At 33.8% G+C, this 18967-nt stretch overlaps 1 protein-coding gene across 7 annotated transcripts in view; it reads left to right on the top strand.

The window, feature by feature from the left end:
* The window catches only part of pnt (ETS transcription factor pointed), a 504008-nt gene that overhangs the window by 377923 nt on the left and 107118 nt on the right, over positions 1 to 18967 (top strand). For all 7 annotated transcript variants that reach the window (XM_076411200.1, XM_076411199.1, XM_076411202.1 and 4 more), the window contains 2 exons: positions 6311 to 6511; positions 12701 to 12892. In XM_076411200.1, coding sequence (XP_076267315.1) covers positions 6311 to 6511; positions 12701 to 12892 — 393 coding nt within the window. The remainder of the gene's footprint in view (positions 1 to 6310; positions 6512 to 12700; positions 12893 to 18967) is intronic.

Below are 18967 nucleotides of genomic sequence, written 5' to 3'. Positions count from 1 at the left end.
ACTGGCGAATGCGAAATACGTTTTTGTTTTCGCCGAAACTGAAATTAAACAACTCTAATTAGCGTCAATTTATTTCAGCGTTACGTACACCTCGAGTTCGCTATGGTCGTTGGACATAACCTTATGAAATCGTATCAAAACGATGATGACATCACCGAGTAATGCAATTTTTCGACTCGAATTTTTGGCGAGTAAGAAAACGAAAATCTAGTAACTAACAAAATTTAAAAAATAAACCATTTGACAATTTATTTACACGCCTATTATACACATAATATATTAAATATAATATTATGCATTTTTATAATTGTGAATTAATTTTAAGGGAATATCTCCATTGTGTGAAACATTATACTTAGAACTTCAGAAATCGGCCCGTGGACAATCAGCATTATAATATGATTTTCGTTATATAATATAACTATCCTGACATGTAGAAGATCGCTTCAGTAAGTGATCTGCTGTACAAACTTATAATCTAAATCTTATTTTAGATACTATTCTAACTTATTCTAAACTCTATCCTAACTTATTCTAAAAATTACTCTAACTTATTCTAGAGATTATTATATCTCACTCTACGTATCTGTTAATCAGTTCATATGGTAGTTTACCTTTGAACCTTGTATGTAGTTTGAGTTTTCAGAGTCCTTTGCCCTAACACTTCGCATCACACTCGTTATGTGTTCTAAGGAGATATCGCGGTGAATTTGTTGGCCTAATATGGGGCATCGACGATGACTCGCGACACTTTATTCTGGAACCTCTAGAGGATATCTATATTAGATTTACTAGTAGGACCCCACAATTCAATACCATAGGTCCAAATGGGCCTAAGAATTGACTTATACAACAAAACCTTGTTATCTAAGGATAATTTAAAAGTACACCCTATCAGCCAATACATTTGATGTAGTTTAAACCCAAGCTGCTTGCTTTTTTTCCAGGTTGAACGTCGATCAAAATGCATTCCCAGATATTCAGCATTGTCTGCTTCCGGCAGTTTATAATTATTTTTACTGAGGGACAAAGTCTGAATGTCACATGGGTAGATTTGTTTGCTCATATGCTCTGATACGCCATGTTTTCAACCACAATTCGACTTTGTTAAGATGAAGTTGGAGGTTTCTTGTGGCTGATATTAGATCCTTATGTAAAAATCCTTATGATAAAGCCGCGGTATCATCAGCATATGTTAACAACAGTAGTATTTTTGAGGTCAATAATGCAATAATATATCTCAATAATTATTTTAATAGCTGACTTTTTTGACTTTCCTTAATGCCTTTTCCTCCCACACCCTCTATTTGTCCAAGTTCTTGATTTCATCTTCATCTCATTCGGTTATCAGATTTGCCTGGGACTCCAGCCATACCGAAAAATGAATTAGCTGATCTTCTCACCAAATGGAAAAATACAAATATATTTTCCATTTATAGATTATAAGACAAACAGTATTATGCAGCTTGAGGAGCAGTAGGAGACTGACAAACTTTGATGTATCAAGAAGGCAATATTTTCTCTTAATATCTCTCTTTGAAAGAGATACATACAAGCAAAACTTAGTAGATGCTTATTGGACACACACTCACACACAAATTAGACATCCTTTCTTATGAAGAGAAGTGAGAGTAAAAGTGTAGCACTTATTAACTATTAAAAAAATTACTTCAAAGCAATGGGCCCTTATTTTAATATTTCATTATGTCTTGTACATAGCTTTATTTTTATAGTGACTATTATTCTACACAATTTTATTTCTTTAATTATGTATTTTTAATTAATGCGTTTATTTGTTTATTTATTGTTTTACTATTTATTATATCAGTTTTTTATCATTGCTTTTACCCTTTTTTGAATGTTTGTTTGTTTGTTTGTTTGTTTCTGTTCTTTTGAATGTTGTTTGTGTTCTCTTGAATGTGTGATATAAGGAGAGTTTCTTGCTTCTTTATTGTTTCTTAACTCTTCTTAAGACATAATAATTTGATGAATAGTTTAAAATGGAAAAATCTTCAATTTCACCAGACAGTTTTAGAATTGCATTACTGTACTCAATTCGTTCATCAGGATCTCTCGGTAGCAATTTTTGGACTAATTGAATTTTGTATGGGAACATTTTCAAATCAGTCTTCAAAATGCGCCTTAAACTGCGTGCAGAAATGTGTAACTGGGTGGGAACCACGTCTCCGAATTCATGTTTCTGGAGACTCTGCAACACTATCACGTTCCAGAGCCACATTTTCAGCGTTACGAGACGTCGGTTGCCTTCCAGAATGAGACCTATCTGCCGTCGTACCGTACTATCGAAAATTCGTAAGTAAACGATAAATTGTGGTTTTGTGAGGCACTGGGTGATTAGGATATTTTTGGCGCAATTGCAGCTGAGTGGAACGATTATTTTCAATAAATATTGTCACTATTTCTGCTCGCTCTTGTGGCGTATATTTATCCATAATAAAATTCGAATGTCTACACAACACAATGGTTAACGCAAAACTGAACTAAACGTCATATAACCAATATGGCACGCAATCAAAATGGTAGCGAAACTTTTGCTTCACCGGTTATTTACCAGGCATTGTGTCTTCCGATCACTTGCAATATGATTTCGATAAACTAATATGAAATACTGATTCTTTATAATTTCATCTGATAAATTTATTTTAATACAACTATCAATCCATAAATAAAGACTTCAGGCAATAATTAATTAAATTGAGTCCATTATAACTATATATCAGTTGGTTATCTTTTATTATAAAATTTCTGTAATTTTAAACAACATTTAATCATATCTTGATATGTTTTTTTGCGATCTGTTTAATGTAAAAGATCTAATTTTAAGCGTTTAGGAAGAAGTCAGAAAAGGTTAAAAAACCAAAATCAAATCTTTTCAACTTATGTTGTAAGTTTGTTATGTCTATTGTCTATTCTCTCTTTCTCCATGTATAAATTCCATCCATTTTAGCTCTGCACAGTCTTCTTACTTCAACCAGGATGTTTTCTTTCTTCTTAAATATTTCTCAGTGATCACTAATTCGCTTATTTCATTTTCCATTGTCTGTATGTCCCCAACAACTAAATTGCCTCATCTGTATGTGTTCTTCCACTTATTTAAGTTCAATGTTGGAAGTATTTGACTTCATGTCCGCAACGACGACATTGGTATTATTCCTGTATATTTCTTGAATTGTTCTTACAGTTTTATTACTTACGCCTACTATAACATTACCCATAGTGTTCTCTTCTTACTCTATCAAATCCTATTCCAAATCAATAAAAACTAGTTACTATGTTTTTTGAGGTTGAACTTTTTCCACTATAAATACTTTCCTTTTGGAACCCGCTATGCTATTTTGTTAACTATCTACCACTGATTTAAGGTGAATTTCTAATATTTCGTATATCTCTTTAAAAGATAGTGAAATAAATAAATGTCCATGAATATATCACATATAAATAGTACCTGTACATCGAGTAGCGCGTACAATTACAAAGATGAGACACAGCCGAGCTATCTAGTTTCATGCGTAAAACCAGTCGATTATTTAGAAAACGGAAATGATCGGACTGACGTGTCCATCGGTGAGTCGAGGGGAGCCGCGGGGGAAGCAGGAACATCCGGCGCCATTGAAACGCACCAAGTTGTAACAATACAGCTTCCGGTCGACGGTACGTTCACAGAAATTCACCTGTGTCACATATTGTGTGTTTGAAAAAATAATTAGCTTACGTTAATTGTCGTTATATATTCGACTCTGTTTATCTATTCATTATAATGACGAATACAGAGAGTATGTACCCCGAGAACTATTGTTGGGTAGTATAGTCATAAATTTATTAATTAAGTAATGTTATATTTATAGAACACTGTTTTTTTAATGATTATAAATGGATGGTGTTGTTTTCTGTTAAATGTATCTTACTGCATTACAGGATCAAAATTCTTTTGATATGTGTCCTCCTCAGTCATACTTCCTTCAGACTTGAAGAACATTCCAGAGAGTGGCTCATCCTTACTGACTCCCGAAATGTCTTGAAACATTTCCTAAAACAGAAATTCAACCATCTCCAAGTCACCGACTCACCTTTTTTCCAGGTTAAACGTCGATCAAAATGCATTCCCAGATATTCAACGTTGTCTCCTTGCGGCAGTTTATAATTATTTATTTTTATTGATGGACAAACTCTGAATGTCACATGGGTAGATTTTTTTTACTCATTTGCTCTGATACGCCATGTTTTCAACCACAATTCGACTTTATTAAGATGAAGTTGGAGGTTTCTTGTGCCTGATATTAGATCCTTATTTGATGATAAAGCCGCTGTATCGTCAGCATATGTTAGCAACAGTAGTATTTTTAAGGTCAATAATGCAATAATTTATCTCAATAATCATTTTAATAGCTGACTTTTTTGACTTTCGTTAATGCCTTTTCCTCCCACACCCTCTATTGGTCCAAGTTCTTGATTTCATCTTCATCTCATTCGGTCATCAGATTTGCCTGGGACTCCAGCCATATTGGAAAATGAATTAGCTGATTTTCTCACCAAATGGGAAAATACAAGTATATTTTCCATTTATAGATTATAAGATAAACAGTATTATGCAGCTTGAGGATCAGTAGGAGACTGACAAACGCTATGCTATTCTGTTAACCATCTACCACTGATTTTAGGTGAATTTCTAATTTTTCGTATATCTCTTTAAATCATAGTGAAATAAATAAATGTCTATGAATATATCACATATAAATAGTACCTGTTCATTGAGTAGCGCGTACAATTACAAAGAGTCACCGACTCACTCACACGACAAGTCACCGACTCACTCACTTATCGAACTACATTTCTTTCTGATTATTTTTAATTAATTACATCTTACATTAAGTATGCTTAGTACAATTGTAATTTACAAATTCATTTATTCCTACTGTTCTGTTATACTTGCATTAATACACAAGCAAGGCGAGTACTGGATTGATACATCAATATGTATTTCCCAAATTAAAATAAAACTAAACTGCTTCAGCTAGAGTTAAGAATACACTTTTACCCTAAACAAGTTCGTGTGGTTTGGCTCCTTTGACTCTTCTGATTTACTGCTTTGGTGTGTTGTTGTCCAGTAGCTGTATGGTTTCCGCATTGCTGTGATTTAACAACCTTATTTCCTATTATAAGACGAAATCTTGTATCACTTCGTATATAAATTTGATTTTGAGGTTATCGTGCAGCTCTTCGTTAGTTACGTAGCGATAAACATTGATAATTAATGATAGAACTTTGTTCATTTTGTAGACTAATCCCAAAGGTCATACTCGGACAAAAGCTTGTGAGATATCCAGGAATAATTCAGGGCAGTATGTCTTTTCTTCGAATGCCTTTTCAACAACTGCTGCTATTCTGCGCACTTGGTCAATTGTCGGGTGGTAATTCCGAAATCCAAACTGGAAATCTGGTATTTCTATAAATAGTTCAATAAGTTTTAACGGCAGTTTCTAAAATTATTTTGATATCACAGGTAGCAGCCAAATAGGCTTGTAAGATTCAACTTCTTCTGTTGCTTTTCTAGGTACTTTCTTTCTGAATTACTGCAAAATAATTGTAATGTGAATTATTTCTCACCAGGAAACGAGCATACATAGTGCAGCTAAATCGACAGCCTCCTCTCCTTTCCGCATCACGAATATCTGTATCCACACTAATCTTATCCCAGTCGTTTTGACTTTCAGTAGAAACGATTATAGCATCGTTGGGTCCAGGATATACTTTATATTACTTTCATCGAAACATTCCCATGGTTGAATTCTATAAGTCTATATCGATTTTATTATTTGCTAATACAACTTAAATAAATTAATCAATATAATTTTTATATTTCATATGCAGTTCTTTTCATTTAATTTTTAGGTGTGCTCCTTCCAACGGATTTTTGCATCAAGATTTATCCCAAGAAAGTTTGTTGTTATTATGTGGGATGGAAGCTCAACATGCACTGACTTAGTTTCATTATATTTTATTTTAACATCCATGTTTGAATCTAGTTACTTATTTCGTCACTTGCCTGTTTTTTCTCATTGCTTCTTCACTATTGTCTGGAACTACAATGTTATCAGCAAATGCTGCCATGGTGACATTTTCTATTTGTGATTTATCAAATATGTAAATAATTAGTTCCAAAGTACTTCCTTGTAGTATAACTATTTTAGCTCCTTTTATTATGGAATAAGCTTCCTAGTTTGACTCTAAACATTCTTATATTGTCTTTCAGTGTATTGTCTTTACTTATATTTTTATTTCTTTGTTTCAGATCCTCGACAATGGACAGAAAACCATGTGGCTCACTGGTTGCAATGGGCTGCGAAAGAATTTTCGTTGGAGAACATACCCCTACACCATTTCCAAATGAAAGGGAAGGATATTTGTGTGATGGGCAAAGATACGTTTTCTGCCAGGGCGCCAGCGTTCGTCGGGGACATCCTATGGGAACATTTAGAGCTTCTCCAGAAGGGTTAGTATTACATTTAACCATTTTAATCTCCTGTTGATGTGTTGGAAGTTGCGGTTGTGGATAAATTGACAATTGTTGATATCCCTGTTCCCAACAAATTTTAATATTATTTAGAAGTAATATAAACAGTAATTAATTTATGTACGAGAATATGGTTGAAGATTAAAAATTTCCTCACACATTACTATCCAGTCTTTATTATAGCGTATACCGTTCATAGTATCAAATCTAAACTTACAGATATTAAAAAGGGTTTCTTGTTTTAAATCTTACCTTAGATATTTTTAGCAAAATCTTAATTTATAAAATTAATTAATTACTATTGTTTTATTGTACTTAAGCTAAAGTTAAGCTTAAACACTTATACACTGTACAAGTTCATGTAGTTTTGTTTGCTTCAATCTTCTAATTTCCTGCCTGTTGTCCAGTAGCTTCTACGTCGCTATTATTTAGTAACCTTATTTCATGTTTTGACGCCAAAATATAGATAACGTCGTAAATCCATTTGATTTCAAAATTATAGTGTAGTTCTTCGTTATTCCATAGCGATCAGCATTGATAATTAATCGAAGAACATTTTTTTTGCATCGTTGGCTTACTATTTAGTTTGATGTTTTATGATATATATAGGGTTGCATAGATCCAAATAAACTCTATAAAAAGAGACTGATAAACCCGCCTCTTAATTTTAGTAATATCTTCCGACTAATCAGTACAGTTCTCTGATTTTGAGTCTGATTTGCTTTGATTCTTGTCTAAGGTTATTGTCTAACCTTAGGGTTTTAATTTTAAGATCAACAGTGATATTCATTCATACGATTACATGTTGCTAAAAAGCCTAATATATAAAAATATGCTTTTTATATTTTTGATGCCGTTATGTCTCTTAAATATTTTTTCTTGAGTTTGTTTTTATCACTTTATTGTGTTAATGGATGACTGACGTATTTTTTTAAAATATTCGTTAACCTTTGTGTGTTTTGTTCCAAAATATTTAGTTCTATTTTCCTTTGCGATAAACTTCTTTATTGTTGACTTATTTTAATTGCTTAATATGCATTTCGAATAATATGCATAAGCCAATATGTTCATATACATTTACAACAGTAATCAATGGTATTATTATACGTCATTGTATTTTGGGTGAATAAACTGAACCAATTGATTATCACGAACCAGACAGCTTACAAGATACTAAAAATGAGCAGTCTAGGACTAGCTTATATTAAACAATTCCATTTCAATACTATGAAAGACTTTTAAGACGACCTTTATTGGTGTCAATACGGATTTTATAATCGTCTGTCTGTCGTCTGCCTTTTCTGGGCTTTAGCCACGACCTTTTTAACATGTTATTATGGTACCTAATCCACTTTTCATCGCTTGTGTCCTAGTTTCTTTTTTTGTTACAAATGGAAACTCGTTCAATGTTTTACTCTTACTCTACATAGGGCTTTTTTGGTACCCAGGTAAATGCTTCAAAATAAATATTCAGTTGGTTTGTCAAAAATTTCATCGATTTTTTTAACATACAAATTTAATATAAAAATTCCAAGTACGAAAAATACTAATGTGGCGACCGCCACGACCCTTTAGGCCACCACCAATTCACCATCAACAACTACAAAGGTTGGCAACGCCGATGGATTGGTACCATGCAGTTCTGGAGTATAAAAGGCCATCACGACGACGTCTCGCTCTCTTTTCTTATCACCGTCCCCTTGTAACAGTACCGCTTCCACAGCGCTACCGTACTTCCTTCACCTTAACCTAATATCCTGTCAATCCTCCCATCGACCACATGTATCAATCGCAAGTTAAAATAAACAACTTTGATTCAACCAGTGTTTTTAGTTCCCGTGCAAATTCCTTTCAAAGATAGTAGTGAAGTGTTCTGATAAATGATCGCAGCGGCAGCCACACATTTCGACCGACCGACCGACCCGACCGACCGACCCGACGAACATTCCTACACTAACATTGACGTTATCTTAAGCACTCTTCTACATGAATACTACATAATATTCGATGATCTTTTCATGAGCTGCATTTTCAATAAATTTTAAGTGAGTAAAAGAATAACGCTGCCTTTATTTATAAATTGTTCTATCAACCTTATCAGACGCATATAGGCTATATGTCTTCTTAAATAAGTAGATACTAAAGATATGCGACTTTAAGGCCAATGGTTCGGTAAAACGGAAATTACTTTTTCCCGAACCTGATATTTATGTTGCTTTGCTAATGGTAATTTATTTTTTATGGAATAATTGCTAAATACTGGGTTATTTTTAGATCATTCTGATTTAATGAAGCAACACCTACATTTTTTATGTTTATTTATCAATTGTAGCTATAATATTAGTGTTTATATAACGGTATGTTTATAAATTCAACATTTTTTTTCTTATTTGCTCTAAAATAAATATTAGCACGGTAAAAATTACTAAAATGTTCGGTTTTTACGCATGTCTCCTTTTCGTCAATATAAACAGACAACAAAAACTATATTCGGCTGGTAAAGCAACCACAATTAAATACAGCAACAGGTAAAAGCTTCCTCTATCCTTATCTTACTACCCATACTTTCTAAAAGCTGAATTATTGTATGTGTTCGCTTAAACACCACAAAACCATAAAATATAATTCGATGCATACAGAAAGGCCTATTTAATATGCGACATAATATTTTTCAAGAATATACCATATTTGAATGTCTGTCTGTCACAAAGTGACCTGATAATATGTTAAATAGATGAAGGTGTTAAATAATATCACTATTATTAGGTCATAACTTTTGTCTTGCTTGCGATTTATATTTAAATGACTGAAGGAATAAACTCAGATAGTAGTTAAAATTTTAATATAATTAAATGACAGTAATAATTAAGGGATATATATAGCTCTCCTTCCGTCTTAATATTAGTCTGTTTCGATATTATGTAAGATTGGATACCTATTAATAGTAAAACATTTTGTAATTTTGTATCAGAATATATCATATCGAATAGAAAATGCATCAAATCATATCATTGGCAATACATTTTTCCTTAATTTTACAGAATTAAGTTAAAAAAAATTATTTGAGTAACAAAATCCTTTGTTTTAAGAAAACTGTTTTAAGAATGAGAAACTAAATTTTAATTGACATCAAAGAAGAAGAAATGCCGATAATTTTTACAAAGATTTGGATATTCAAACCGAACCAAATCATCACAAAAGGTCGTCATAGAAAGACTTAATTAGGAAACTCTCTTCCACCCACTTTTTCACCAAATGTTGCTCCTTGTGATTATTGTGACTTATTTCGATCGATGACAAATAGTGCCTATACCATTAATTGACACATAATCAATCAAACAATGGAGAATGAAATTAAATGAACAAAAACAAGAAACTAAATAAACTACTAGTCTTGAAATTGAATGATGATATACTACATACGCAAATAGCGCCAAATACTTAGGCATAACACTACATGTCAAATTAAAATGAAAGGAGAATGTTAAAAAGGAATTAGCCGAACTTGAAAATAAAATAGAAACAGTTATATTGCATCCTTGGAAGAAAATATAAAATTCCAAATCAAAATAACATACTGTTCTACAAACAGGTGGTCAAACCAATATGCCTATATGGTATATAACTGTGGGGCTATGTCTAGGATAGCAATGTAAAGAAAGTATTCCAAAATAAGGTAGGTATCGCACTTTGATATGAAGCAATGAAGATTTGTATCGTGACCTGAAAAATCCTACAGTCAAGGAAGAAGTTAAAGAGGCGCTTCAGCTAGTGCATGGACGACACTCTGTTCGCAGGCTAAAGAGAACTAAACCCTGCGAATTTGTAATATTGCGCGAGAGATAAGAGCTGTAAGGTATGAAAACAAAATCATACATTGTCGCTGGATAGAGTATAATATGTAAATTGTAATAATAATTATTAGCAATAAATGAATCGTTGGTTGAGGAGACGAGTTTTAAGGATCAATAAGTTTATAATAAATTATAATTTGGGAAATGACTTTAATCACAAATACTGATAATTTACTTAAAAAAACTGATTTATTCATGGAAAGAAGAGAAGGCTTGTTGAACGGGGATATAATGTGACAAGGTTCGTATCTATTAGAAAACAGACGAAGGAGTATATTCACCAATTAGGTAGTTTTTACATAGTATTATGTTTGGACAGCTTATAATTTGCTAATTTACCTTTGAAAGTATTCGAAATTCAACTATTTCTACCCAAATTTCCACGGTATCGCTATATGGATGGTGACTCCAGATTCCAATAACAATGTGATGTATGTGCCGGGAATCCATGGACCAGAGGTGTTTTTCAAAGCTTGATTGTTTCCAGCTCGGATTAGTTTATGATTAGGGGTCGTTAAGCATTTTTAATCCACCTTTTGTGGCATTACAACTTCAAGTAACCAAGAAAGGCTTCAAGTAAGTGCGGAACGATTGCCAATCCAAACTCCACTTGTCTACTTTTTTTGATAATTAATCTGATTCCGGCTATTTGAATGAATTCAAAAGAGAATAGCCTTATGATCTCCCCGGAATCCTATCGACTGCGCCAGTTATAACTGGTGAAAGGGTTTCGAAAACGAAAACTATTACTTTACTTTTTATTTGATTCAAAGCGACACTGAGGGTTCTTATCTATTAGAAAACAAACCCCTCAGACTCACTCGTTCACCGTTTAGGTAGTTTTTATGCAGAGGGCCGGATAGTCAGGACCGTATTATATAACATATATATCTAAAATAAGTAAATAATGTTTTTAATTAATCTCTTAGAACGAAATCTCAACAAACTTATTTTAAAGTCTACCTTAACTTATTCTAAAGACTATTATTCTAGAGATTATTATATCTCACTCTATGTGTCTGTTAATCAGTTCGTATGGTAGTTTGTCTTTGAACCTATGTACTACACTGTCATCGCGCACATTTAACTGTTTGGCGAGTGCATTGAGTGCACTAATAGTCTTTCAGAGTACTTCGCACTAATACTTCGAATCACACTCGTTATGGGTTCTATGAGGATATCACGCTGAATCAGTTTGTTGGACACATAATATGATGCATCGACGATTGAACTGCAACACTTTGTTCTGGAACCTCTGGAGGATATCTATGTTAGATTTACTAGTACTTATACAGCAAAACCTTATTATCTAATGATAATTTAGATTTACGCCCTATCAGCGAATACTTGTAACTGATATTGAATCATCGTGTGATGACAAAACCGCTGTATCGTCAGCATGTGTTAGAACAGTAGTGTTTTTTGAGGTCGGTAGGTCAGTTATATACATAAGATATAACAATAGGCCAAGAACAGTGCCTTGCAGAACATCCGAATATATTGGGTGTAGGTCAGTGTATTCGTCATCCTGTTTGACAATAATATGTTTCTGTGAGATATGATTTCAGCAGTTGAAACAGCAGCGTATGTGACAGAGCTTTTTCAATTTAACATGCAGTCCAGTGTGCCACAGCTTTCGAAGACCTGAGATATATCGAGAAATCCAGCGGAGCAAAATTTTATATCGTTTCAGTTTTTGTTATTTGGTTGGCTAATCTATGTATTTGTTCTGTGGTTCCGTATGTATTACGGAAGCTAAATTAATGAACTGGAATAATATTTCTCTCTTCTGCGATTATTTTGAGTCTCTTAATGTATAATTTTTCGAATAGTTTAGTGATCACAAGTAACAAGCTTATAGGACGATAAGAGGAGACCTCTTCTGATTTTTCCCAGGTTTGAGAGTCATAATGATTTGAGTCACTTTCCAAGTGCTAGGAAACTAATTAAGTCTTAGCATGACATTAAATATAAATGTTATTAATTTGATGTACTTTTCTGAGAACTCTTTTAAGGTTAACCATTTCTAGTTTTCCAGGAGATGGGAGGAGCTTTGTTAGCATTGATTTTTTTCAAAAAAAATTTTTTAGTTCCTTAATAGTAACAGTTTTAGACGGGTACGGATTAGAGGAAGAGTTAGCGTTTATTTTAGCACAAAAGTCTATGGTATCCGGAATTTTATTTCTATCTGACGGCCAATATGTTGTAAATTATGTGCCTTCATTGCTTTGGCCAATTCTGGGCCTTTTGGTGTTATTAATCTGGAACCCCACATTACATATTTAAGTAAATAATAATAATAAATTTGTTTCAGATATCGAAAGAGAACGATACACGATGTTTGACAACGTATGCGTCCCCGATATCCCTCAGTACATAGATTACTCGCAAGCGCCAGGAGTGAACCCCGCCGAAGACCGTAAACCCGTGTCGGTAACAGCGGTTACACCACCCCCCGCCAACTCAGCCGCCTCCAGCCACACGAATAATAATTTCCTGCACGACGGTAAGTCTAAGTTTCGTTCATTTCAGACAAACCGAATCAGGCGCACATCTATCTACTTGGCATAGATTCTCGAAGCGCATCTATTCGAACAGATTAGTCCTTCTTTTGTTTGAAAATTGTGTTCAAGGCTACGACGATCCACATTTAGAGCATGACCGTTGTCGAATCGGACGAACAGACGGAAACAAAACACACAAAGGTTCGATAACGATCGCGCCAGTTGCATAACCTCAAAAATCGTCACGCCATCTGGACGCGAAAGTCCCTATTACTTCATTCGGGTTATGTTTTGTGCGATGTATCGCTGGTTTTTGTTTCAGTGTCAATCAAAATATTTCGCGTTGTATTGTAGGTAGTCCACATTGGTATTCTGAAAAGCTGGTTTATTTTGAAATATATTAAAATTAATTTTAGTTCATTTAAAAAGTAAGGAAAATTTTAAAAAAGATTGTTTCAGGACAACAAAAAAGATGTAGCACTTGATTGGTTTGTTCTAAGCATGAGCATTTGTTTAATCTATATCTCGTTAAGTTTCTTTCCACTGAGTATCTTTTGTTATACTACATATTACTGGTATCAAATTCATTGAAAAAATGAACTTAAATGAAAATATGAAGGAAATTAAAACAAACCATCAATAACATTAGCAGTGTAGGATAATTCAAATATCATATACTAGCATAGAATGTAAAAAGTTTTCTAACAATGTCTTCCAGGCCATGTTAAATTTGTATATACCAATGTTAGAGCCATTACTCATAGTAGTTATTAAAGGCCATGATCCAGTATTGCGCATGTTTGAAGTATTCAAAGTATATAGTTGCTAGATGAAAAGTTGCAAGAATCGAGACATACAGAGTAAAAAATTGTGAAGAAGTGAAAAAAGCTAGTGAGTAAAAAAGTTAAAAGTATTACTTATTACAATATTGCAAAAATACCATATTTGACATCAATTTTGTTTTATTTCTTTAATTTTTATTAATGTTTTTGTCAAAAACCTTAATATATTATTTCAAGTCACTTCAACTAAGTTTACTGCTGAACGAAATATGGGCCTTTAAACAATAAACAATAAAAAATCCATTAACTATATTTTGTTGTTTGTTTCCCACATAACCAACTCGTTACCCCAGGGCAAGTCTCCGCGACCAGGTATGCTTCATGCATTCCACCGCCTGGTTTTAGGCCAGAACAAAAAAAAAGTACAAAAAAACATTCTACATTTTGGTTGTCAGATGTCAGCTAGTGTCAGATCGGCACAATAAGGTGGTTCATATTAAAAGTTTGATCGTGTGTATAGCACATGATTTCATGACACTTCCATCAAACACATAGCAACACTTTCCTGGCCGTTAATCCTGGTTTGACCATACTGTTTTCGCTTGGCTCACCAACAATCCACATATTCCATAAGGTTTTTTTTTGGTTTAACTCATGTGGAACACACACATCCAGCTTATTCCGGCCAATATATCACTCCTAGGCAACAGAAACAGTGTTTACATGATGGTTGAACACGGCCATTTCCATAATGTTATCCACATTTTCGACCAATTGACCTTCCAAAACGTATCTTTGACAGAAACATGAGATTCACAAAGTTGATTAGCTGTTTTAGTAGCGAATCCCCGAACACTATTCACGTTTTCAACCGCTCGACTTAGTCAAACATTTACAAAACAGTTAAATTTATTTTTTAAAACGAAATATCAGTTTACTAATGCCATCAAGTGTAAACCAATGGGACTTTTACAGCACGAGATACGATGTTTTAAAACTTAATACAAATTTAATATATAATCACATTAAAAAACATAACGAATCGCTATAAATAACAATTAATCACTTTATGCTGAATATTGAGACCCAAAAACAATATTCAAAGAGATTTTTTGTCACTGTAAAATCCGCATGTTACCAGAAAGATGACAAAAGGTTATAGATAGCAGTGATAGTATACGACTATAAACAGTAGTTGTTTTAACGAGAAATAACCTAATGAATTTTAAATACAATTGTTCATTAATTAGTTATGATGATCAACCCTGACCAACGTAGAAAGCATCTTACTGTGAAATGATCTCATTGTGTTTTATAATTAGGTCTAATAATCTTGTGGCTTTTGTGGATATAAAATCTAGGTTACACTATCAATATGTACTAACTATAATAAATTCCGTAAATTAAATTTAAAGCGTTTACATCAGTATATTACATCGAATCGGGCACATTTGTAACTAACTTAATATTGAGGCTTCACATTTCAGTATCCAAAATACAATTTTTTTTCAATGCTTTAAAATGTCTTAATTTGTACCGAGTAAATCGCATCTGCGGAAAATTTTATTTTTTACTACAATTTGAAGAAAATGAGGCTGAAGATCACCGAATGCTGTAATTTTGTGACGCCAAGGAGCATTCTAGGTAACCAAAAATATTTGAAATTGTTGGGAACAACACAAGAAACCTACCTACTATAGAAAACGACTATCCAAAGCGAAAAAAAGATGGGGACGCCTGATCATTCACTTACATCAACGGCAAAACCGAACATCCATGCTTCCAAGCTAATGGTCTGTATTTGATGAGATGAGCTTGGTAATTAAACCACCAATGAGGATCACTATCGACTTCAACTGCGCGAAAAACGGCCCGAATATGAGCAAAGCACAGTGTTATTCTTTAGCATGATAATGCTCAACCACATATTGCAAAACCGATGAAGACCTATGATGAAGATACCTAGAAAGATTAAAATAGTGCTACCCGCCGCATTCTTCAGACCTCGCCCCTTTTGATTACTACTTATTCCAACCTATGAATCGTGATTTGTCCGAGTCCTTCACTTCTTATGATGATACCAAAAATGGATCCATTCTCCAAATCCATCCATCCAAAATACATCCTACTTTCCAAACGGAGTCCTGAAAGATGGGGAAAAGTAGCGGCTATCAGTCAAAGATACTTTGAATAAAATACATTGTACCAATTTTTCACATAAAGCTTTATTAATATGAAATCATTTAAAACTAATTTATATATCAATATAAAATGCCTATTTATAACTTACTAGTAGAGTACTTTTTTAAAGAATCTAAACCAATCTCTCTTATGAAGATATTAAAAAACTGATCAATATATAAATTGCCTGAAAGAGAAAAAGAGCAGCGGATATCGATGGGCAATACTCAAAAAGCATTTTAATATGTACAATCGTTGTAATAAATAAACAAAAACCTTACTACACGTATTTTAAACCTATTTACAATATTATTTTAACTACGACCATCTGCTCAGTTTGAAGACGGTGCCGAGACCAAACAATACAAATATAATAATATAATTTTATGTCTATGATATTAGGAACGAAACAAATATAATATGCTGTTCGTACCAACTTCAAACTGATCAGTTGATAGTAAATTATTAAAATTATAATTATTAATTATTAATGATTAAAATAATATTGAAAATAGATAGAAATAGGTAGGTATTAAGCTAAATTGTGTGTATATAGTAGAATATAAAATACGTGTAGATAACAGTAGATTGGTTAAATAAGGTTTTTGCTTATTTTTATTTATTATAATTATTAGGTCATGTTTTATTTTAAATCGTTTTCTTGTGTTCTGTTCTGATTATCTATTACTTTTTAGTAAGTTCCTTATTTTTTGAAATCGGTTCAATTTTTTATTAAAAATATTTTTCTTTTTTTAATGTTAGATATTTACTCTTCAGGACGCTTCAGGACCTGGGGTCCGCTACCTAGCCTAGGTGATTTGACCAACGTTCTAATTAAACTAGAACAACAAAAAGTCGTTGCCGTCGCCGGGAATCGAACCCGCGACCTCCGCGTTTGAGTCTAAGCCACTAACCACTATACCATATCTAATTATTTTAGATAAAAAAATTTCCCCGATTTCCCCCACTTCTCCCCAACAGATCTTGATTTGGTTTCAATGGGACCACCTCGGAAGTGCATTCTTTCGAATAAAATAAGATTTTTGAAAATCGGTTCATAATTGACGGAGAAATCGGTGAACATGCATAGAAAATACATATACAGTAGAATATAGAACCTACTCCTTTTTGGAAGTCGTTTAAAAATATATTGTTTCCATATTTCAGAAATTTAAACAATCTTTTAAAACTAATTTACAGGGCTACTAATTATTCATTACTAAGACAACAAAACCAACATCACTACCGTTAATGAAAAATAAATTACGCACAAACTTCGACAGCCTGATTATAATGTACGAAGAACTGTTAAATAAGCTGGACCATCGGCAGGGGTTTATCTGACTCCATCATCGATAACACTCGCACACAAACACACACACACACATACAAACAGGCTGAAAATAAAGACGTCCATCGATTACGTAACCCTGAACCGAATGCTGTTTGGTCGCTACTTAATTTTATGAATGATGAATTGATAGAGAGGCGGCACGGCCCAGCAGGAAGTCGCCCGATGATGCTCCTGAATGGGAATGAAGCGCGATGTAGTGGCAGTAAATCAGTTTTATGAATCGGCAAGATATCTTCGCTGTTGGACGGCGAGAAACAAAACGAACAGAAGCCAACGTCGGACGGAGGTATTTCTAATCGGCGATGGCGCTCGGAACGGATACTTCTTGCTGGCTAAACGGTCGTCTTTATTTTAAATAAGGGCGGTAATAAAATATTGATTAATAATAGATTAATGCAGTTAATATATAGAGGAAGTTTTATTTAAACTTGAAAAAATAACATATGTGCCTTAATATTAAAAATATTATAACAGGTCAATTGAGCAATTATAACAAGTCTCCCGCCTGACACATATATAGCGCTACTAGAATTAAATCCTTAAGTTTTTTAGTTAGCCCTAACCCTCACAAGATGCCTGTATAAATTTAACAGCTGTCGGATCATTAGTTTGTGAATTACAGCATTTTGAGTGTAGTAACCTTTGTTATTGTGAAAAAATGGATAACAATTAATTTCATTCCGTGTTGATAAAATATTGCTTTTTGAGAGGGAAAAATGCAGTTGAAGCAAAAACTTGACTTGATGCCGGGTTTCCGGGCACTGCCCCAGTAGAATCAACCATCAAGGGTTGGTATGCTAAGTTTAAACGTGGTGAAATGAGCACCGAAGACGGTGAACGCAGTGGACGCCCAAAAGAGGTTGTTACCGACGAAAACATTTAAAATAAAAACCTGAGTTTATGGGTCGATATGTGACAATGGATGAAACATGGCTCCATTATTTCACTCCGAAGTCCAATCGACAGTCATCCGAGTGGACCGCATACGATGAACCGGCTCCAAAGCGTGGGAAAACGCAACAGTCGGCTGGCAAGGTTATGGCGTCTGTATTTTGGGATATGCATGGAATAACTTTTGACTACCTTGAAAAAGGAAGGACCATCAACAGCGACTATTACATAGCGTTATTGGACCGTTTCAAAGGCGAAATCGCCGAAAAACGGCCGCATTTGAAGAAAAAGAAGGTGCTGCTTCACCAAGACAATGCACCGTGTCACAAGTCAGTGAAAACGATGACAAAATTGGGCCTCCTCATCTACCTCATTCTCCAGATCTGGCCCCCAGCGACTATTTCCTGTTCTCGGATCTCAAAAGAATGCTGGCTGGAAAGAAATTTTCGTCGAATGAAGAGGTGATCGGCGAAACTGAGGCCTATTTTGAAGCAAAGGGCAAATCGTACTACAAAAATGGTATCGAGAAGTTGAAAGGTCGCTATAATCAGTGTATCATCCTTGGAGGGAATTATGTTGAGTAAAAAAAACTAATTTTGCAATGGGAAGTAAGAATTTAGCGTACCCACCAAGCATAGTTTATTGCGATTACAACTTGTCCAGATCGATGCAGCATGACTTTTATAAGACACATTTTCACCATGTTGACAGAGGTGGGAAAACGTTGTACGAAGTGATGGACAATATTTTCATTAACAACGGATTTCATTAACAACATAAGTGCATATGAGTACACTCATCTAATATATGTCTTCAAGATTAGAATCAAGTATTATAGAGTAACTTCGGTTAATATAGCATCTCATAAA

Source organism: Rhynchophorus ferrugineus, unplaced genomic scaffold (assembly GCF_030347505.1).
Source record: "Rhynchophorus ferrugineus isolate W39M unplaced genomic scaffold, kcgeb_rfMv2 rfM8, whole genome shotgun sequence".
Taxonomy (NCBI): Eukaryota; Metazoa; Arthropoda; class Insecta; order Coleoptera; family Curculionidae; genus Rhynchophorus; species Rhynchophorus ferrugineus.
The sequence above is the reverse complement of the archived record's forward strand: the minus strand, read 5'-3'. Positions and strand labels throughout refer to the sequence as shown.